General features: G+C 60.4%; 1 protein-coding gene across 1 annotated transcript; it reads left to right on the top strand.

Annotated features, from left to right (window-relative positions):
• Positions 1-2,282: 2,282 nt before the first annotated feature.
• CCM2L (CCM2 like scaffold protein) lies at positions 2,283-17,928 on the top strand. Its single transcript, XM_067553974.1, has 12 exons — positions 2,283-2,312; positions 3,566-3,733; positions 4,840-4,923; positions 5,312-5,495; positions 6,805-7,280; positions 7,378-7,513; positions 7,741-7,804; positions 8,830-8,977; positions 9,168-9,306; positions 10,314-10,587; positions 13,086-13,209; positions 17,500-17,928. Exons 1-12 carry the CDS (start codon positions 2,283-2,285, stop codon positions 17,542-17,544), a joined length of 1,872 nt encoding a protein of 623 aa, XP_067410075.1. The 3' UTR covers positions 17,545-17,928.
• Positions 17,929-21,103: the final 3,175 nt, after the last annotated feature.

Genomic DNA, 21,103 nt, shown 5'->3' with positions numbered 1-21,103 from the left:
CGAGGTTCTGGACTAAGACTTTTTTGTACACCACAAACTTTTTGTATATTTTTAATTTTGCTGCAACATGAGATATTAAATTCCTTTCAATACTCCCTGCCTGCGGGCTCTTCTCATTGCTGTCACACAGGCTCGGCCCGCCTTCCCCGCACAGCACCGCACAGCTAGCAGCGGGTCTCCCACGTGGCAGAGCAGCAGGGGTTGGCAACAGAGGCGACGGTGCTGAGACTCTGCATCCCTTGGGTGTGGCTGACTTGGGCTTGTCTGTTGGCCAGAGCGTGGGGACGGGGGAGCCAGGACTCCTGGGTTCCATTCCCAGAGCTGCCCCTCCCTCGGGGAAGTTGCCTCTCTCTGTGTCTCGGTTTCCCCGTCTGTAGAATGGAGACAATGACTCGGCCCTCCCTCCCGAGGGGTGGCACCAATGCACGGCTGCGGGTGACGCACTTTGAGACCATCGGGGAGGCAGCGGTAGAAGAGCGGAGTGTTATTCTGAGCAGGTTGGTGAGACAGGGCAGCAAGGGGGCTGTGATCCCCCCCGCCCCTGTATCTCATCAGGGATCTAGCCCCGCACGTGGCGGGAGTTCAGCTCTCCACAGCCCAGCTCTAGGGGCAGGCTGGGCTGGGTCCAGGCACGCAGGCGTGTGGGGGGCGGGATCTAGGAAAAGGAATCCGGGGGGCAGGACCCCCCACCTCACTGGCTCTTCTGATCCCCACAGCAGATACTGATCAGCCCCAGCGAGAGGCTACTGCTTAATGCCAGCCCCCGTCTGCTCCGGCCCCACGCTCTTTAGCCGGCTATTTTGCTAGGACCATCTCCTGTTGGCGGCGTGGCAGGAAACAGCAGCCTGGCTCGGTACCTATGCCCCTGGGAGCAGCGCCGGAGACCGCCAGCACTGCCTGAGTGCACCAAGCGGGAAACGGACACACCACCCCCCAGGCAAGCCCTTGCAACTCCAGGAGACTGCCTGGGGGCAGAAATCAGGACACGACGCCCGTTTTAGTGCACCCGGCGGGCCAGGTCCATTCCTGACTTCCATGGGCCTGCACCAGGGATGAGACTGGCCCCCGGGAGAGCGGCGCTTGCTCTTTGGAGAAAGCTGCCATCATGGTAGCAAGTCACCTTCCCCCCGGGAGCCAGGGGGCTCACGCGGGAGAAATAATGAGGCTTTGCTGTCCCCAGGAGATCCCCTGCTGAGCCCAGAGATTTACACGCGCCTGCAGGCGTCAGTCCCCGCATGTCTGTCCCCTGTCCTGGCCTTCGCTCGCTGCTGAGGCTCGCCCGGGAATCGGCTGCTGCTGGGACCCTGCTCAGGAAGGGGAAGTCTCTGCAGCTGCCGGGCAGGATGCAGAGCACAGGCGGGAAGGAACATCCCTTCTAGCCTGGAATTGCTCTTCCCACCCAATCTCCCCCACTCCTGTGCGGGGCCCTGCCCCAGGCCGAGCTCCCCAAAGATCACCGGCCGTTTCAGCCGTGGGGGCCGCGGCGTGGGCCTTGCGTTTCCTTCTCCAGAGCCGGGGCTCCTTGGCGGTGGGGGTTTGGGTCCCTGCTGATATTTTATGAAGCCCCAGGGCCTTGATGCCTCCCACCACGAGCAGCATCTCAGCTCCCTGCTCTCCTCACGGCCCCGGGGCCAGCTCGGGTTCCTGCCTAGCCCTCCCGTGGCACTGCGTCCCCCACAAAGGCACCCTGGTGCTCCTTGATGCCAGGCCCCGGAGCAAGTCAGAGACAGGCGAGCACCCGAGGAGCTGGCAGGAGCGCCTGCTGCAGAGGAGACCCGGGAGAGCCTTGGAGAACGTCCCGTCAGCAGCGGCACTAGCAGCACCACCGAGATCTCCCCGATGGGCTGTTAAAATGATGAGGCCTGACAATGCAGGGAGGCAAACAAAACCTTTCCCAGCACGGAGAGCGAGACGGAGGGTGTGTGACAGAGCCGGACAGACGGGGTGTATGAGAGAGGCAGACAGACAGCATCGGTGCCTGGAGACAACGCGTGTCAGGAGCTGGACAGAGGGCCGGGGGGGGCTGTGATCCTGATGGGAACGGGGTCCCAAGTGGCTGAGCAGAGTGGCTGTAGCGGGGCAGAGCCCAGCAGCCCCAGAGCTCTGTCTGCTCGGCAAACGCCCAGCTCCAGGCACATCTCCCTCCCCGGAGGGGCAGGAACTCGGCGAGTTCACATCAGAGCCGGCCCTGGTGGAGTTTCCGACACAGGAAAAAAACAAAGGAGCCGCCCGTAGTGGAAAGAACTGCCTTGGCCGTGACAGGAGCGGAGCAGGGACAGGACATGGAGTACGAGGCCAAAAAGGGAAAGAAGGTACGGCCGCGCCGAGCTGCCATTTTCTTACGGCCCAGCTCCGCGGGGGAGCGTGGCAGTGCCCGATGGCGCTACTGCACGGGGAACCGAGGCACTGCCTTGGCCTGAGACGAAGGGCCCAGTGCTCGGCTCTGTGAGACAGCATGGAGAGGAGCCGACGGGTGGGATTCAGGCAGAGCGGGCCCCACAGGGGAGAACAGCCGCCATGATTCCTCCCTCCTTACACCAGGCCTGAGAAGAGGGATATGGCCTAGCAGAAAGGGGTGGTGCCAGCTGACCCCTTGGGTGTGGTAAAGCAATGATCGCACAGCCCCAGGGCCAGCCGGGCTGCAGCCGGTGGTGCTGGGAGCTGCATGCAGGATCCAGGAGGCATTGGACTGCCTCTCCACGTGCACACAGCTGGCTCCGCTCTCTGTCCTGCGTGGCCGGTGGGACACGATGGTGCAGGTGTGGATCTCAGAAGCCAGCTAAATGCTTTCCCTTCTGGGACTGCACCGAGGGGCATGCACAGCCTGACCCTGGGGCCTCTCATTTCCCCTTCCTCCCTGCAACTGCCCTACACAGTCAGAGCCCCCGGGGCAGAGGCCCCTGGAACCGCGTCCGGCAGAGCCCCACTGGTGGCCCGGCGTCCTGGCTGGGTTTGCCACGAGGCAGCGCCAGGCTCTGCGACTGCACGCCTGGCGTTCTGAGCTGCTCGGCCTGGCGCCCGATCCCGGGGAGCCTGGGAGAGACTCACAGTTCTGCTCTTTCTGGCTGGAAATTCCAGCCCCGATTAGCCCATTTCTCTCCCCCTAAGGCACATCTTTCATCTCCTCGCTGCCAGGGGGTTGCACAGGGCTTGCTTGCTCGAGCCCCTGCCCCCGGTAACGGTATCCCCTAACACCTGCCTGTGCCCTTCATCCAAACCCATCTGCCGGTCCTCTTCCAGGCAGCGCAGACGCCTTAGGCCCAGGGTCCTATGTTCATGGGATTTATTTATCTGGCGCCGTTAGAGCCAACCCCCGAGGGAGCTCTCCCTGTCTCTTGGAATAGCTCCTTTCTCTCTCGCAGCATTTCCAATGCACCCGTTACTGCACATGATCTGGGGGCCCCCGGGGGACACTGGCTTCCTCTCATTGGGGGACTGTTGTTGAACGTGTGAGTGACATGTTAATGCACGTATGATCCTGCCAGGTTGCAGAGCAAACACCAGCCCCTCTGCTGTCACAGGAGATGAGAGACTCCCGCTTCTCAGCCTTCCTGTTTGTTCGCAGGGGTTTGTGTCTCCCATCAAGCGGCTGGTTTTCCCCAAGGCCGCTCGCAGGCAGGCACTCAGGAGCAGTGTTTACCGGAGGCCTCTGCATTCGGTCCCTCTCTACCCTCCAGATTATCTCATCGATCCCCAAATACTGCTGCACGACTATGTGGAGAAGGAGGTGAAGGTAAGGAGGGGTGTCGTGGGGGGCCAGGCAGCATCCCAGTGGCTCAGATCTTCTTGGTAGCTGGCAGGAGCGGAGGTCACACGCAGGCCTGGTTTCCTTGACCCTGCTCCCCTTGCTGTGCTCCAGGGATGGGGATCGCCTCTCCCTGTAATCCGTAAACCCCGGCCTGTGGGAATCACCACCTGGGGATTTGGAGTGCGCGCGCCCAGAGAAACGGGCTGGCACCACACCAAACTGAATGGCTGTGCTGAGTGTCTGCCCAGACGCAGGCAAGGCCCAGCGAATACCCAGGAGGAAGGACATGCCGAGGTGGGGCTCTTCAAACTGTAAAGGGACCAGAGGATAAACTGCAGCTTCAGAGCTGCACACACGGCAGGGCCAGGGCGGGACCCCCACAGCTGTGAACCCTTTACCCACAGGGCATCCCCTATTCTCAAGGCTCCCCAGTGGGCACAGGGTTTAAATTGGGTTTCTTTTTCTCGGCCCGTGGAGGTCTCCAGTCCACAGTTTGCAGGGTGCTCCAGGCGACTTCGGGCCAGCCCCACACAGATGGGCATCACCAGGTGCTCGAATACCTTCCCTCTCCCCCCCTGGTCTGACAGGAGCAGCGCCCCACCCCTTGTGTTTGTTTGAAGGGGCAGCAAATTGCTTCCCCTTCAGCGTTGCTGCTGCACGTTCCCCCTGAATTCAGAGACCTGGGCCGGGCAGGACAGGGAGAGGGGACCCCTGCCCCTTGCGTCCTGCAGAGAGGGGCAGGGCTATAGACATACCCTGTGTGATGGGGGAGCATCCACCCAGACCTGAATGGGTTTGTGTGGGCCTGAGGGGCCAGGCCTGCTGCACCTGGAGGGTGGGCCAGACGTAACTGACCAGGCGTCCCAGCCGGGGAAGCAGCTGGGTGATCACTATAAACAGAGGACATGCAGGGCAGAAGGGGGCTACAGGCGGGGAAAACTCTGCGTCCCTCTCTGACACTGGGCTGTGCATTCTCTCTGAAGACATATCCCTGGGAGTGGAGATCCCCGGAGCACCCCGGGCTCCCCGCGGGGCCTGGACAGCAGGAATCTCCACCACCTGTCACATTCACACAAGTATTTTCTCTTTAGTTTTTAGGCCACCTGACCTGGGTGACGTCCTCCTTGAACCCCTCCAGCCGGGATGAGCTGCTGCAGCTCCTGGACACAGCCCGGGTAAGAAACCGGCCCCGGCCCTGGCAGGGTGCCGAGCTCCCACCCCAAAGCGCCTCCACTCAGCACCTGGGTTAGAAGGGAAATGTGTGTAGGTCACGGCACCAGCTGCCAGCTTCCCCACGCTGCAGAGGGGGTGGATGGGGTGCCAGGCTCAGGCTGCTTCGATTTAGGATAGGGCCGGCGTCCTGTGGAGAGAGGGGACAGGGTGATCTCCCCACGGCAGCGCCCTGGCAGTGCCCGTTCTGACTCAGGACCTGTTCGCTGCGTCTCCGCCCTGCCCGGCTCAGGCGAGCTGAGACCCAGCAAGGCGGGCTTCCGCAGAGCCCCAGCACCACCAGCTGGGCCGCCTCCGTCCTGCCTGTGACCGCCTTCCTTTGCCCACCTGCAGCAGCTGAAGGAACTGCCCCTCCAGACAAGCCCGGAGCAGGACAGCATCCTGAGCCTGTCCGCCCGCTGCCTCCTCCTCACCTGGAGGGACAACGAGGAGCTCATCCTGAGGATCCCCACCCATGAGATCGCCGCCGCCTCCTACCTGCGGGATGATGCCCTGCACCTCCTGGTGCTGAAAACAGGTGCGGAGACTCACCTGGCCCCAGGGCTGGGCTGGGTTCTTCCCTGGAAATCACTTGCACCGGCCAGGGTGACTGTGAGGAGCGGGCGAGCCCTGGGCTTATATCCCCAGTCAGACAAGCACGCAGAGGGGTTCCGCTCCGTGCACCATCCTTGCATGGGGCGATGCAGACGCATGCCGTGTCAGCAGGCCCAGCCACGTCCTTAGGGAGCTCTCCTGCCCCATGGGGGGCTCCAGAGTCCAGGCACGTCTCTGGCATGATCGAGGAGCAGCCCAGCAGGGCTCTGCTTGGCCTGGCAGCCCACTCCAGACCCTCCTCCGCCCCACAGCATTTCCCCATGGCCAGCGTGGAGTGAGAAGCAGGGAGCAGCAACATGCCCCACTCCGCAGTCATTGCACGGCCTCTCGTCTGCGGCCAGCTCTTGACTGAGCACCATGGGCCTGGGAGTTGCAGTACCAGGCGCACGCTGCTGGCATGAGGAGAGGGCCCTGCCCCCGGAGGATTGGGACCATCCTGGCTGCCCTCCGTTCATGCATGGGCCAAAGCCAGCTCTGCTCAGCTGGGGGTCCCTCTCCAAGGCTGCCCCTGGCTGGCAGGGCTCTGATGTTCCCAGCCCTGCCGTTTCCCCGGAGTGCATTTAAGGGCTGCAGGGGGGAGCTGGTTTCTTTCCCCTCACCCACCATATGCCAGGACCCACGCTGCGGATAAGAGGCTCTGAAAGTTTCTGACAGGAAACCACGGCCTCAGTCAGTGACTGCCGCCGGGATCTGCGGGGCAGGGCGTTTGCCTCAGGCTGCGCACACGGCGCCCCACGGCCCTCCCTTCCCACAGCCGCATCGCTTGGCCCGGGGACCTTCGTAGAGGGGGTGTCGTGTGCTCCTTCTCCACGGTAGGGTGCAGGGCTGCTACTGGCTGCTCAGGCGTCTCTCCCAGACATGGCCCAGCGATGGAGCTTCCCTCCTGGGGGGCGGGCGCAAGGAATGGATTCTCTGCCAGCTCTTCCAGCGCCCCACGGGGCTGGCTCCGGCTGTTACCCGCTGAGGGAAGGTGTGTGACACGTGGTGCCATGTCTGGGTTTTAGCGTTCCCTTACAGGGCGGCCCTGCATCCTACGCAGACGTTCAGGGACCTGACGGAGTGGGGAGGCGGGAGAGTCACCTTGTAAACCCCAGGGGAGGGGGCGAGACAGGGGCAGGGAACAGCATCAGGGTGGGTACCAGTCTGCCCCACAGTGGGGGAGGCGGCACCTCCTCACGCCCCCCAGGGGAGGGAGTTTTCTGAGCACAGGTCTCTCCTCGCCTCTATCCCAGGCCTGGGAGTGGACCCCGTTCCCGCAGGGGGCAGCCTGGACGCGTACCCAGGGGGCAGCCTGGAGAAGAAGTTCCCCGGAGGGGCCGGGGAGAAGAGGCAGGCGGGGGTCTGCCTGGAGCCCAAGCAGCTGGGGGGCACCATGGAGCGCCGGCACACCATCTGCAGCCTGGACTGGAAGATGGCCCGGGGCGGGCAGGAGGCCAGACCGGGCGGGGGCGGGAGCCTGGAGAGGAAGCAAGCCAGCGGCAGCTGGGAGAAGAAGCACAGCCGCAGAGCCAACGGCAGCTGGGAGCGGAGGCAGACCTACAGCGGCAGCTGGGAGAGGAGGCAGCTGGGCAAGCCTGGGGGCAGCTGGGAGAGGGGCAAGACCTACGGCAGCTGGGAGCGGAGGCACACGGGGAACAACCCGCTGGATCCCAAGGCGCTCAGCCCCGAGGCCTATTGCAACCTCATCATCCTGGCGGTGGCCAACCGGGTGAGTGGCCGCGTGCGCTGCCCCAGCCCTGCCCCTCCCGGCGTTTCACCACCCGCCCCCCGATCACCAGGGCAGCCGTTTTCTCTCCCGGGTGCAGGATGCCGCTGAAGAATCCTGCGCTCTCATCTGCCAGGTCTTCCAGATCATCTACGGGGACCAGACCATCGAGTGCGTGGACCGGGCCGGCTTCCACTACACCTCCACGCCCGAGCGCCCCTGGCTCTCCAGCAGGAGTGAGTGCGGGGCCCGCCGGGGCAGGCTGAGTGAGGTGACGGGACCTGGGGCCCTCCCGCTGCCGGGTGTTCGCCCTGGAGCTCTGAGGTGGGGTGGGTGAGGGGGAAGTGGTGTCCCTGGCTCCTGGGGTGATGGTTGCAGAGGCGGCGGCACGCTGACATGGGGCCAGGGGAACGCAGGGGTCGGGCTGTCCCCTCATCTTGCCCCTTGGGTTTTCTTTTCCCAGGTGAGAGCTGCCGCACGGATGGGACGTATGGATACGATGCTGATTTCAGCTGCTGCAGCTCATTGTACGTCCTGCTCCCCGCCTGTGTGAATGACCCCCCGATTCCTGCGTACGCGCTGGGCAGTGCTACACGGCCTCTTTGCCCCTTGTGCGAGGCACCCAGGACCAGTCGGGGGACTCAAAGCAGATGGAGTTAGAAAGCGGGGGACACATTTATCGGCCCTTAAAGTGCCTGCATCTGTGCAAGGGGCTGGGAACTCCCAGCCCAGGGGCCAGGACAGGGTGCATGAAACAAAATCTCTCCCTCCTAAAGAGAAAATGGGAAAGTACAGAAAAGAAACAGGAACACGCTCAGCCTGGTCCCAGGAGTTACTCTTGCTACCTGCTGGTGAGCTGAAGCCAGGCTCCACCTGCATCCAGCAGAGCCTGGACCCTACCTGGAAACATCCCAGCTGGTTGCTTGTAATGCAGACACCCCCATCTACTGGCTGGTTCCTTAGAGGATAACAGTCTACTACAGCTGCCAGCTGGTGGAGTTGCTCCTTTAGTTCAAACAGGTATTGCAGCCCTGGAGGTCCAAGGGTTCTATTCCTGTTGACCACCCGTGCAGAGAGTCATTACTTGTTCAGCTCAGCTCTCTGTATGGGAGGAGAAATTGCCCATAATCCACCCCGCAGCGATTTAAAACCTTCTACTTCAGCCAGCAAATAAATAACCAGCTAACACACAGCCAGTGCAGCTGACCGAGCCGCTCAGCACCGTATTTCATCATGAAAAAATCGTGCTTATTTTACTCAATTGCAAGCATGCCGGTAGCAAAATGGCCACCCGGCTATTGAACTACATTTCCCAGAATGCTGAGCGCTAGGTCAGAGGTCACGACCCCTTCTCAGGTATAAAAGGCTCCAGCTGCCAGAGCCAGCTCCCCTTTAGGGCAAGCTCCTAAGAAAAGGAAGCACTGTAAGAAGCAATCCCACCACTGCCTAGTAAATGAGGGGGTGGGTTGGGATGACCAGGGCTCATGTTTTGAGCAGGTCTCAGTGAGCATGTCTGGGCAGCCCAGGTGATCTCCTTCCCTTCTGCCTGCAGCAACGGCTCCCATGAGACGTTTGAAGCGTATTACAGTGGGACTTCTTCCCCTTCCTTCCGCGAGTCGCATCACAGCCTGGCCACCGCCTGCAGCGGGAGTGACCAGAGCAGCGTGGGACTGGAGCAGCTGCAGGACTACATGATCACAGTACTGCACTCCATTGCTACTGCCTCCCCGGGGGAGCCTTCCTCTCCGCTGGCCTCCTTCCATCCGCCTGCTGTCCAACCCCGAGTCCTACTGCATCACTTCCAGGGGGAGGCTGGGGCTGGGCTGGGCAGTGACTGCTCTGGTGGGTGTCTGCAGCCACCTCTAACCTTGCTCTCTCTCTGCTCTGCAGCTGAGGAACAAGCTGTCTCCCCAGGAGATCCAGCAGTTTGCGTTGCTGCTCAGGGAGTACCGGATGGGCATGTCCATCCAGGAATACTGTTCTGATCTCCTGCAGCTCTACGGGGACAAGAGGAAGTTTCTTCTTCTGGGTAAGTGGCTTGTTCTGAATGGTGTATCCCCGCGCCGGCTGAGCTGTCTAGTGCCCACGGCATCTTGGGTGTGAGACCTGGTGGGGCCTAAGGGAGTTAACGTGACCTTGTCTAGGATGCAGAGAGGTTGAGGGTTGCAGTATTCAGACTGGCACTGTCCCCGTAGAGACGCAGCCCAAACTAGGTTCCAAAGTTGAACTGCCCTGATCCGAGCACTCCTGAATGCTGGGTTCAGATTCTGCACACTGGGTTTCCCTCATCACCAACCCTCCTGCCCTGCAAAAAGCTCAGGGCCCAGGTGGATCCAAGGTGCTGCTTTGGACGACTGAAAAGAGACGCCTTCAGGATATAAAGGTTCTGATCCGACGGTGGCGACTCTGCCAGCCTCCGTGAACCATCCCCTCGCTTACACTGATGTGAGATCAGGATCAGGCCTTTGGTCCTGAGAATAGGACCCAGGATGAGGGACAGAAGGAACTAGGTGTGCGTGAGGGGGTGTCAGGAAGGTGGAAGCTGCCCCTGGGAGAGGAAGGATGGCCCAGAGGTTAGGGCACTAGCCTGGGCGTGGGGAGACGGGGAGTCAATGCCCAGCTCTGCCACCGTTGACTGGTGTGACCTTGGGAAGGCTCTAGGACTCAGTTCCCCCTCTGCATGATGGAGGGGACAGCCCGGCCAGGGCTGTGAGGAGAAATCCGTGAGCCAGCGTGAGGGCCATGGGTGCTGTGGTAACAAGGGTCCAGCCATGGACAGACTTGTCCACGGGCGTCCAGGGCAGATCAGGGAGTAGCAGCCAGATTGTCTGATATCCTTTCCCCTCCTGCATCCACTAGGCAAGGCTTCCCCCCAGCCCGCTGGCAGGGAGCTGCTTTTAAACACGCAGACCCAAGGGGGTGGTGGGTGAGCTCCCCTGACCCCGCTGGCCCCTGGGAACAGGAACGCTTCCCACCCAGGGCGCTAAACACCTGCCGGCTCCCCGCCCGCGCCTCATGGCTGTGTCCCCCCCTCAGGCATGCGGCCCTTCGTCCCCGACCAGGACGTCGGCTACTTCGAGAGCTTCCTGGGGAGCATTGGCATCCGGGAGGGGGGGATCCTGACCGACAGCTTCGGGCGCATAAAGCGCAGCATGAGCAACACGTCCGCCTCGGCCGTGCGCAGCTACGACGGCTGGTCCCTCCACTCCGAGTCGGAGTCCTTCAACCGCATGATCACCGACATCACCCACGACATCGAGGCCCTGGCGCGCGATGAGGAGGAGGAAGAGGAGGAGGAAGACAACTATCTGTGAGGGACTGTCCCACCCCCTCCCCAAAGGGTGCTGGGCGATTCACTCTGCGGCCAGGAGTTTCCTTGGTAGCCTGAAACCTCTGGGCTCCCGCCTGTCCTCAGGGCGGGGCTGGCCCCGATCCATCATAGCCGGCTCCTGGCCTTTGAACCCCCCCACGCTTCCAGCACTGCTGCTGTTGCCTCCCCTCCTCCATGGTGGTGGACTCTGCTGCGGGGGGATGGCGCTGTCGCCCCTCGCTGGGACTTGGCTTCGCCAGGATGGGCCTTGCCACCGGCTTGGATTGTCGCAGGAGAGGTCGGATACCTGCCTTGCCTGGCCTTGGGAGCAGCAATTTACCCTGAAAAGTTTGGGATCCGAATCTGCCTTGGCTGAGGCCTGTCCCCCATCGTAGGGCTGGGGAGGCTGCATGGGCAAGCAGAACATCTCTCCCCTTCATTGACGCTCATCCCAGCGGGACGGGGGCAGCCGCTGCCCTCCACGCGCCCTATGGCTCTCACCAGCGTTCGTGGCATTCCCGCGGCTGCCCCGAAGGGAGCAGAGACGCTGGGAGCCAGGCGCAGGCGAGCGTTGTGATGAAGTAGGGACAGAATTAAACTCCAGGGCTGGCCACTGCTGTGTGTTGTTGCAGAAGGCGCCAGACAAACTAGGCCGTCAGGCCGGAGGAATCCCCTGGGTCCGAAGCCTGGGACTGGTACCCTGTGTTAAGGGCCGCCAGGAAGGAAGGCCTTCTCTGGGGCAGCACCCCTTCCGGCGGGGGCGGGGGGGGAGGTCCCCCCAGTGTCTGAGCGCTGACACTGCTGACAACGGATGTGACAGGCCCTGGATCCCAGGATTTGCTGTCTAACAGGGCAAATCAAACACCCGGCGTGTTGTAATTAACGTGCCCCGGCTCAGCCCTGCTGTGGGTGGGTGGTGGCTCTTCTGAAATCAGGGTTGCTCCCAGTTACACTGGGGCTGAGCTGGCCCCAGGAATTGTTCTCTGAGGACTGAGCTCGAGCATGGGTCAGGGCCGTGGGTCAGGGCTGCCCCGCAGAGGTGTGGGGGGGGGGAGGAGTTTAAAGGAGAACCTTGGGCAGAAAGGTGAGCGCCCGGCTAATCCGCACCCAGGGCAGCCCAGTGCTGGGCGCTGAGGACGGCTGGGTTTGCGCCTCTCATCTCAAACAGCAGCCACCCGGGCAGTGGGCTTGCTCCACGTGTGGGACTGCTGACTCAAGAGTGGTTCGAAGGAGGACGTCTCCCCGCCGCTGAGATCTGCATAGCCTGCCCACTGGGTCCACAGAATCAGCCCCCCCGCGAGCCCCGGCAGTGAGGGGGCGGGAGAGCAGAGCGCGCGCTCTGCGGGGAGCGGCTGGTGCCCAGCGGTCGGCGTGCGAGAGGCTACGCACAGGCAGCGTCTCCTGGCACAGACAGTGGCCGTTCGCTCGGGCTCCTTTGCACGCCGCGGTGTCAGCAGAGACGGGGGCGACGCACCGGCCCGGGTGTGCGCTCGGTGCTGCGCGGTGGCTCGCTGCCCAGGCGCCAGCGGGCTGAGTTTCAGTAGTCCCTGCGCTGAAGGCTTCCGGGTTAACAGGCCCCCTTGGCTGGCGGGAACGAGCCAACAGCATGGCCCTGCCTGCCCAGGCCAACGGCCCGGCTGTAAATGGCCTCCAAAGCAAACATTCCTGTCCCAGGCCATTGCGGGAGATGGCACTAGGGGGTGGACGTGTGGGGTGGCAGTGACGTGTGTGGGGGGGAGGAGGCCTGTCTGCAGGGAGCCCTGGTGCTGGTTGCTGTCTGGTCAGTCAGCTGTGTGCTACACCTCCCTCCCTCCAGCCAAGGAGTCCCGCAGAATGCGAGAGCACGGGGCCGGGCGGGGGGAAATGCAGAGATGGGCTCCAGCAGCAAAGCCCAGAGCCCGTTTTTGAACCGTCCCTCCACTTCCCCAGAGCCCAGGGTGTTTGGAGCCGGGGGTCCGGTCCCGCAGCATCTGCTCGCTCGCTCTGCCGGCGCAGGGCTTAATCTGCCGCCCTGAACTCTTACCGCCTTGGCAGGAGAAGAGGCCAAGGTGGTTCTGCTGCGCCGCACCGTGACTGCTGGGCACCTGAATCCGGGCGCCACCTTGGAGTAATTCGGGAGAGAAATGTGGCTGTTGCTCTAGGCCGCTGTGCACGGGCTCCATGCTCCGGCGTGTGGTGTTAATGCTGCAGAAAGCCACTCGGCGGCACTGTCCCTCTCTTGGCTGGTCTGCAGGAGAGCCGTGCAGAGACATAACCTCAGTCGGCGTCTAAACCGAGCGGGGCACCCGTGTCAGAGGCTGTCCGCTTGCTCCCATTGGGGTATGGGAGGGAAGTAACAAGTTTCTTACGAAGAGGCTGAACTAAACAGCAATAAACCACTCGTCAGTGTCCACAGGGCCTTTTGCATTGGTTTAACACTTGATTTAAATCAACACCTCGTTCTACCCTGTAGCTGTCCTGGAGACAAGCTCTCACACGCCCCATTTTGTATTCGCAAGTGTCCCGTTGTGGGCTGGCCTGCCGAGCAGCCGTGGGGAAGATCCTGGTGGCCGGCCTTGCATGCTCGAATGTCCCGCGTCACTCCAGAGGGAGCCTCGCCGGCCAGCACCCATTGCAATGCAGGTGAGTCTTGGAGGGAGCTGCAGCCCAAGGGAGGGTCTCTGCGAACTGGGTGGGGGAAATCAAGGACAGTCCCCATGTGAGTGAGTCACTTCCCAGCGCTGGAGACAACACTCTAGTAATGGCTATTGGTGGTGAGAGTGTGGCGAAGACACCCCCGTCCCATTGCACCCCAGAGCACATGGGGCAGGGGTCGTGAGCGCTGCTGCTCTGGGCCCAGTGGGAAGCAGGGGCGCTGCTGATCTCACACGAGTCATTGCTGTGCCGGGAGGAGCCTCCTGCTTGAGTCAGGAGTGCCTGGCCGGTGCTGAGTGTGCAGCTGGCATCACGGAGTATATGCAGCGCGCCATCGCCTCTCAGGGCAGCTGACGGAGTCCGGGCAAGGCCTCCCCTGCTGGCTGATAAGCAAAGAGCTTATTGCATCAGAGCCACAAATGTGGAGCCATTTGCATTTCAGAAAGAGAAGTTCCCACCCTTCCGCTGACGATTCCTGCTCAGCAAAGAGCCCCGGTCCTCCGCCATTTGCAGAGGGTTTCTCACATCGGGCCCTGGGGCCTGCTCCCGCTCCGTTCAGTGGCAAAGCCTGCTGCGGCAGAGCCCGCTCGCTCTTGGCCAGTGGAATCCAGTGTGTCTTTGGGAGGCAGCGTGGCCCAGTGGTTGGAGCTGGGAGCTCCCAGCTCTGCCGCTGCTTTGCCGTGTTTCCTTGGGCAAGTAAGTCACGTCCACGTTCTGTGCCTCCACCCGGTTAGCTGTGCGGCTCAGCCGCCTGGCTGCTCACCAAGCACATGGGAGCCCTGGCTCGGGGGGACAAGTGACGTGCAATCACAGGGCAAGATGTTCAGTGTCTCCCACCATGGAGACCTCTCCCCAGACCTCTTCTCATGGCTTTTACACCAGAGCCCATCAGCCTGGAAGTGGGGAGTCTGCGCCTGGGTGTGCTCTAGGCCTGGTGTGTCCAAGGGATGGAAGAGGGGGGCAGATGTGATGAACCCTTCCCCCTGCCGTGCAGCCCCGCCCCGAGACCTTGTCTGCATCTTTCCCCCATTGCACAGGTGACAGTTCAGCTCCAGACGTGCCGCCTACCCTGGGAGCCCGGGTGTGGGCGGGGCCCAGGCAGCTGTCTGCATTTCCAGCAGGCTGTGATCTAGGCCTGCTGTGCACGGGGGCAGACGGCACCTTGGCTGACGCACCCGCACCCTCTGCGCTAGCGCTCCCAGCCGTGCTCCCGCGGATGGGGCTGCCCTGCCACGACAGGCTGCTGCAAAACTTGCAGCCCGAGCTCCGTGCAACCCCTGCCTCACCCTGCAGTTCTCCCGCACGCGGGTGCTGAGTGGGGATGCTGGTTATCCCTGTCTCTCACAGCCCTCTGAGCCGCCTCCTGGGAGCTGTCGCCCTCCTGCTTCCGCGAGTGAACAGGGGGAAAACAGGGCAACTGCAATCAAAAATTGGCCTTCCCTTTTCTTCCCCTCCCACCGCTCCAGGCTGCTAGTGCAATGCACACTCACCCCACAGCTGAGCGGGAGGGGGTCTGTTTAGTGTTGGTGATGGTGCGTAGGGCTGGAGCACCTCGAGGCCCCCGTCAGGGAGCAGGGCCCCAATGAGCCAGGTGATGCGCGCACACACAGAACAAAAAGGCGGTCCCTGCCGCAAAGAGCTTCCAGTCAGCGGCTCTGTCCCTTTGTGCCTTCCTCTGCTTTCATTCTGACAGTTCCGCCTGCCGGTGCCCAGAGCCCCACCCCAGTGTGGGGGGTGCCCCTGGCCAGGTGTTCTCGGGGGGGAACCTCCATGTTTCATATCACCTGTTTGCACCATTTCCTCCAGCAGCCCGAGGGCTTCATGTGGAGCGGGGCTCAGCCAGTTCCCGTTTCTAATCTGGTGCATTTACACAGCCCATGTGTGAGAACAACAGGAAAATGCCTCCCTCACAGCACCCGCAGCGCGACGCTCAGAACGGCAAAAGGGAAGTCCTTGATGTGGACTTGGTCCCATCTCCGCCACTGTCCTGAAAGCCCCCCGGCTTGCCCCTGGCTCTTCACTTGAGGCCGGTTCTGCTAGCGACATCCCAGACAGGAAGTGGTGGCTGGGTTATTCTAAGAACGCCCGGGGGGGTGGCTGAAGTTAACGAGCTCAATTTCCAACTCCCTCAAGTATGGCCAGGCTGAAAAGTGACCTGAGCTGGGCAGCTCGCGGGTTCATGGCCCATGCAGAGGAGAGTTTAGCAGGGTGGAGTGCTGGGGGGGGAGAGAGAAACCCTACCGAACGCTAAAGCCAGCTCCCAGCCCCTTGTGTCCCCAGGAGCAGCTCAGGCTGTTTTTATTGGGATCGTTTTAGGGAACATAAAAATACCTGGGCTTAAATGACAGGGTGAAAAAAAGGGTTTTACCAAAAAAACAAAGCGTCTGAGGGATTGCCAGCCCCCTGGGCGTCGCCCCGCCCTGAACAGACTCAGGTTAGATTCCAGGGGGCAGCTCAGAGACCCCAGCACCGCGGTCAGAACAACTGTGCATCTCGGCCAGGCGTCCCCAGCGTGGTTGCCATGGGCACAGGTGGGCATTGGTGCGCTGAAGGGCAGCCCTGCCTCCAGCCAGCTGTCCCTAAGGGCCGCTGGATGAGCAAGCAGCCGGCGATGTGTGTCACCCAGCCAGGCACGGGGCCGCACAGGGAAATGTTATGGCTGCTGGCATCTATTTAGTTATTTAAAACAAAAAAGAGATACGCAAATGGCAATGCAAATGAGGCGCCATTCGCAGGACGCCTGGTAAGCTTCCTGTAAGGCCATCGGAGCCGTGCATTTGAGCAAGCCCCAGGCTAAGATAAGCGTGCGTCCCTCCTCTTCCGTCTGGCCTGGAGGTGGTGCGCTCGCTTCTGGAGTCTGCAACTGTCTGCGTGATGCTGCAGCTGCAGCAGGCCCTGCCAGCTGCTGGACTTTCCAGTGGGAAGTCAGAGGTCCTGGGCCTTGTCAGCAGCCGTTAGGGGCTAAGCGGAAGGCCGGGGGTGGCAGAAGGAGTGTGAGCATTTCCTTTGGGAGGTGATGGGGCCGTGGGCGGCTGGAGACTGGCAGCAGTCCCCTGAGAATCAGCCAGCAGCACCCATTCAGTGGGGGGCCCCGTAGGAGACACTGTCACAGCAGAGAGGACCCTTCCCCTCTCCCTGACTGAAAGGAGTTTGTTCCCACTGGAAAAAAACAAGACAAACGGTGCATGGGGAAAGCAGGAGGCAGGGAGCCCCTCAGCAGGTCAGAGCCAGGCCTAGCCAGGTCTCCACACACGAGCTCACGCTGCCTTCCTGGCCAGCAGTTTCTGATTCAGGTTTGACTGTTAAAATACCACCTCCCCGCTGCATGACGCGTCAGCATTGCTGCACCGGGCAACTGCCATAGACGCTGGCCACAGCGCAGGCTGCAGAACAGCTGCGTCTGTTGCTAATGAGTTGTGCACCGAGCCTGGCGTGGGGCTGGCTTTCTAAAACCTACACGGGAAAATTGCCTTCAGTGCAAGAAGGCAAGCGGCGGGGGCGGGGGAGTGGCCTCCATCCTTTGGCTGGCTGGGGGGCCATCGTGCCTGGCAATGCCAAAGGGAACCAAAAGCCAGAGAGGCCCTCTGGCCTTAGCAAAGGGGAAAGTGGAATGACCTTCTCTGACCTGCACTTTCTTGCTCCGCTGAACTCAGATACCCCCCTCCAGCTGCTGCCCCTCCTACCACTTCCTCCTCTGCTGATGCGTCCCACCGCCCTGCGCCAGCGGTGTGCTCTGAAAAGTGCTGCTCCAGGGTAGCCTAAAACCATGTGCATATTCTGACAGGCGTCTGCCCACCGGCAGGATTCGGACCTTCCCAGGCCCTGTAGACAGGAGCAGAGTGCAACTCACCAGCCAACCCTTTCTGGAAGGAAGAGTGAGGAATGCAGATGGGAGAGTGACGCCTGGTCAGAATTTGCTGCCTGTTGTTCCAAGGAAGGGAAATGCCCTGGAAATGGGCAAACACTTCCCAAACCCACTACCTGCTAACAGGGAGGAGGAAGGAGGTGCTGAGTATTCATTATGGGCTTGATCCAATGCTCCCTGAAGGCAGCGGGAGTCTGGCTTTAACAGAGCAGCTTCAATACTGCTCAGGAAAACACTCCTGAGCCAGTTCCAAGCAGGGAACAGGGCCTGAGGCACAAACTGGGATGGGAAACAGCATTTCAGGAGCCAGCGCCCCATGGCAGGGACATCATCAGAACGCTTGAACTGTCTCCAGCTCTGGCTGGATTTTATAAGGACTGACGAATGCTGATATGGGCCATTTTTTGCCCCAGGCCCAGTGCTTCACCCCTGTGCTAGTACAACAGCTCCAAGTCTGAGAGGCTCCGGCCACGTCCCTTTTAACCAGTTTAACTGTGGGACCGGGCCCTGTGGATGCTGGTGAAGGACAGCTCCAACCACCGTTTGCCATGTAAATATCAGACAAAGAAGAAAAACAGCACGGACCCTCCACCCCAAGCCCCAGAGCACCATCTGGGCTGTACGGCCTAATGCAGGCGTCATGGCTTGGAGAGCAGGGAGGGGAAGTTGAGGGGTATTTCCTCTTTTCTCCTCCCCAGAGGCTGTGAGCTAGTTCATGCTTTAGACGAGTGACCGCCCCTGTCTCCCCTCCCTGCGGCCGCCCCAGTGACAGGAAGGGCACCAGCTGGGCATTCCAGTGCAGCTAAGCAAGAGAAGAACAGTCTCTGAGCAGTTCCTGTGGCATTTCTGTCCGTTTCAGGCCATTCTCCACAGGTCAGCGTGCGTCTCTGTTGATTCATTCCTCCGGACTCTCTGCGCTCTGCCTCACCGGGAGGAGGGGAGCAGCAGGGGCATTGCCAAGGGTCAGATTACCCAGCGGAAAGGACTAGTTTGTACAGCCTAGGTTAAAAAGTGACTATTGTGCCCTGAGATTTAAGTCTGCCAGCCTGCTGGGAGTCTGCTAAGATCCCAGAACATGACCTAGCCCGCGCAGCCTCACCTATCCTCCGGAGGGAGCCTGCCCGCAAACCACTGGACCGTACCGCTAACGCTGAGCACCTGCCATCAGACGGTTCCAGAGAACGTTGTAAGGTGAGTAAAGCCATTCTCCCCGTCTTACTGAAACAAGGTCCAGGGCTGAAGTGACTGGCCTGCAGCCACACCGAGGCATTAACAAACCAGAGGCCAGTGCCCTGTTCCCAGAGCCAGCAGGGCATAGATGTTGGCGCTGGCAAAGACCTGGCAGGTTAGAGCGTTCATCTACCAACAGGTGCAGAATGCAGCTCCCCTCTCCCCCAGCTAGAGGCTACTTGGGATATTGAATTCATGCTGCCCTTGAGATGGGGACAAACCCAGCCTGGCTTATGACACTTGTAGACCTGATCTGAGGTCCTTTCGTGTTTCAGTGCACTGGCTGGTGTGTATGCGTGCCACTTGCCACGTCTGGAGAGACTCACAACTGCTCAGCCATGTGCCATATCCCCTGTAGTGCTAATGGCGACTCTGCTGTGGCTAAGAGAGCAGGGAGCTGTGATGTTGGAGCAGACGCAGCTGAGTTCTTTCCCCATCCTTGCTGTGACGCGCCAGATGAGTGAGGTGTGCAGTGTACGGGGATAGCTGGCTACAGCAGGGATACAATGTGCAGTGAGATAAAGAGAGTTGCTAGTTTTTCCACAGGCCCCCTGCCTCATTCAGTGCCCAGGGTGGACAGGGCTCATTTCATGAGCAACTGGTTAGCATTTTATTTCATTGCCGTGTGTGTGCCCCAGCCCTTATCGACCAAGCACTATTCAAACCCTGCTCTGAAGACAGACTTATTCATTTCCTCAGAGACCTTTTATCAGGTGTTCATCGCTATCGTGTCTGAGTGCTTCACAAACATTAAGTGAGCATCACACTTCCCCTGTGAGATGAAGGGGTGATGCGACCCCCTTTTTCCAGATGAAGAACTGAGGCCCAGAGAGACTGTGAAAGGTTTCCACTAATTTTGGGTGCCCAAATTCAGAGGCCCCCCAGAGCTGGTTTTGCAGAGTACTTAGCATTACACAGCACGTTCGCTGTTCAAAGCCCTGCAGCTGTCAGTGCTCAGCACGTCTGCAAATCAGATGCCTGGGTCTCAAGTGGGGCACCCAGAAAATGAGGCACGCACAATTAGTGACCCTCTGCCACATGCTTGGTTTAAGTAAGTGTCCCAGTTTCAGGGTAACTCCATTCCCCTTCTGTGGTCCCTTGAGGGCACCCGTTTAACGCTCCCAGCCGTCACCTCTCCTGGGCGGAGACCCACGTCTCTCCCTCCTGGCTGAGGATTTGAAGGCAACACAGCTCCCTGCCTCCACTGTGCTATCCTTAGCCAGGCTGCCTATACAAGCCAGTGTCTGCCCTTTGCTTCTCCCCAAGGGCTACGCCCAGTGGAGGGCCTGCAGTTATATGTCACTGCACAGCTCCTTCTAAGCCAGCACAGTTATTCTTAAGGTGAAAGCACTACAGAGAAAACATATTAAAACAATAACAGAACCTAGGCGCATGCTAAAAAGCTCACCGGAGGTCACCCGTCAGTCTCATAGGGCCCTAGTAGGTAAAGTTCTTCCATCCCTTCCCCAAGGATTGGGACCCCCCTTGGACAGAAGGTCCTGTTCATTTGCTAGAGCAGAAAGCAGGCCGTGAGTCAAATTAAACTCAGCTTATTTATCCAAATATCATCGCTTTGTCCAATGGTGTCTGGAGAATCCAGTTCGGATGAGTAGCTACGAGCATTCCCAGGCGGTGTACCTGTTGTTTGTGTGTGGGGGTGGGGAAGGGAGGTTTACAACCTGGCTGATTTGCCTTCATCACCACCCACATGTTTAGTTCGTGTGGCAGCCCATCCCCATGGAGTGGAGCACAATCATACAGAACCATTTGTTTAAAACAATGGACCCCAAAGATACTGCAGGAAGTTGTCTTATCTGTCACCCAGCATCACGTAGGAACTCCAGGGTGGAGTCAGGGATAAAGTCCTGTTCTCCAAGGTAGCAGTCAACTGCCTTAGCAATGAGACCACCTTTTCCCTTCCTTCAAGCCCCTGCCTCATTCTCTGCACAGCCCTGATTAAACCCTAAAGCAGATCTCTCGTGTGCACTGAATGGGACAGTGGTTCCGCCGAAAAATAGTATGTGGGCGTGTAATTAAAGACTGTCTCATCATGCATACGAACAAGGGGGCTGACGTAAGGTTGCCCGGCCAACCTGAATGCTGGCATTTCCTTACTTTTGAGGGCTTGACTTTGCCACCTGAATACTGTTCTTTTAGCACAGTTACTGTGAATAATTTCCTGTATTTCAAAAATCAAAGAACTTCCCCCCCGACGTTCCATCATGCAGCATCATATTGACACCAGCGTGGGTCATCACATCTTTAGCGCCACCCACTCAGCCCTCTGCCACTTCAGCTAATGGCATAACGGTTAGCAGTAGTAGGCTGCATCCCCTGTGTGGCCCAGCACCACAGGGGACTAAGCCACGTGCTTTGCCAGGGGGTTTCACAGCTATTTGCTGGCAGCCAACGAATGGACTCTGGAATCTCGGGCTCAGTCCCGGGTGCTGGAGCGGGTGTGCTCAGTCCACACAAATGCTTCTGTCTATTCCCCCATGCCTGGCCCCTTCTGCCTCATCCCTCCAACTTGTCCCTGTCTCTGTCCCCATCTGTCTCTTCCCTGGTGCTTAGGCTTCTCCTCCCAGTGCCTTTGCCCAGCACAATCCCAGCTCACCCCTCCTGGCTCCTGTCGAAGCCATCTCTCCCCTCCCCCCATCTCCCAGTCCTAGTCTTGCTTCCTGGGCTCCTCAGCCAATCTCCGTCTCCCCCTCCCCTGCCCTGGCTATCCCCCGTTCCTTGTGTCCTTGTCTGCGTCTCTTTGCCCAGCTCCTTGTCAGAGCTGGCTGC

This window comes from Emydura macquarii, unplaced genomic scaffold, assembly GCF_026122565.2.
Source record: "Emydura macquarii macquarii isolate MOO-44397 ecotype Brisbane River unplaced genomic scaffold, CSIRO-AGI_Emac_v2 contig_1483, whole genome shotgun sequence".
Taxonomy (NCBI): Eukaryota; Metazoa; Chordata; order Testudines; family Chelidae; genus Emydura; species Emydura macquarii.
The sequence above is the reverse complement of the archived record's forward strand: the minus strand, read 5'-3'. Positions and strand labels throughout refer to the sequence as shown.

Excerpts from the sequence above, each read along its gene's own strand:
- CCM2L (XM_067553974.1), top strand. The coding sequence starts at position 2,283 with ATGGAGTACGAGGCCAAAAAGGGAAAGAAG. Across the intron at positions 2,313-3,565 it reads AGGCCAAAAAGGGAAAGAAG|GGGTTTGTGTCTCCCATCAA; the intron begins GTACGGCCGCGC and ends GTTTGTTCGCAG. Across the intron at positions 5,496-6,804 it reads CCTCCTGGTGCTGAAAACAG|GCCTGGGAGTGGACCCCGTT; the intron begins GTGCGGAGACTC and ends CCTCTATCCCAG.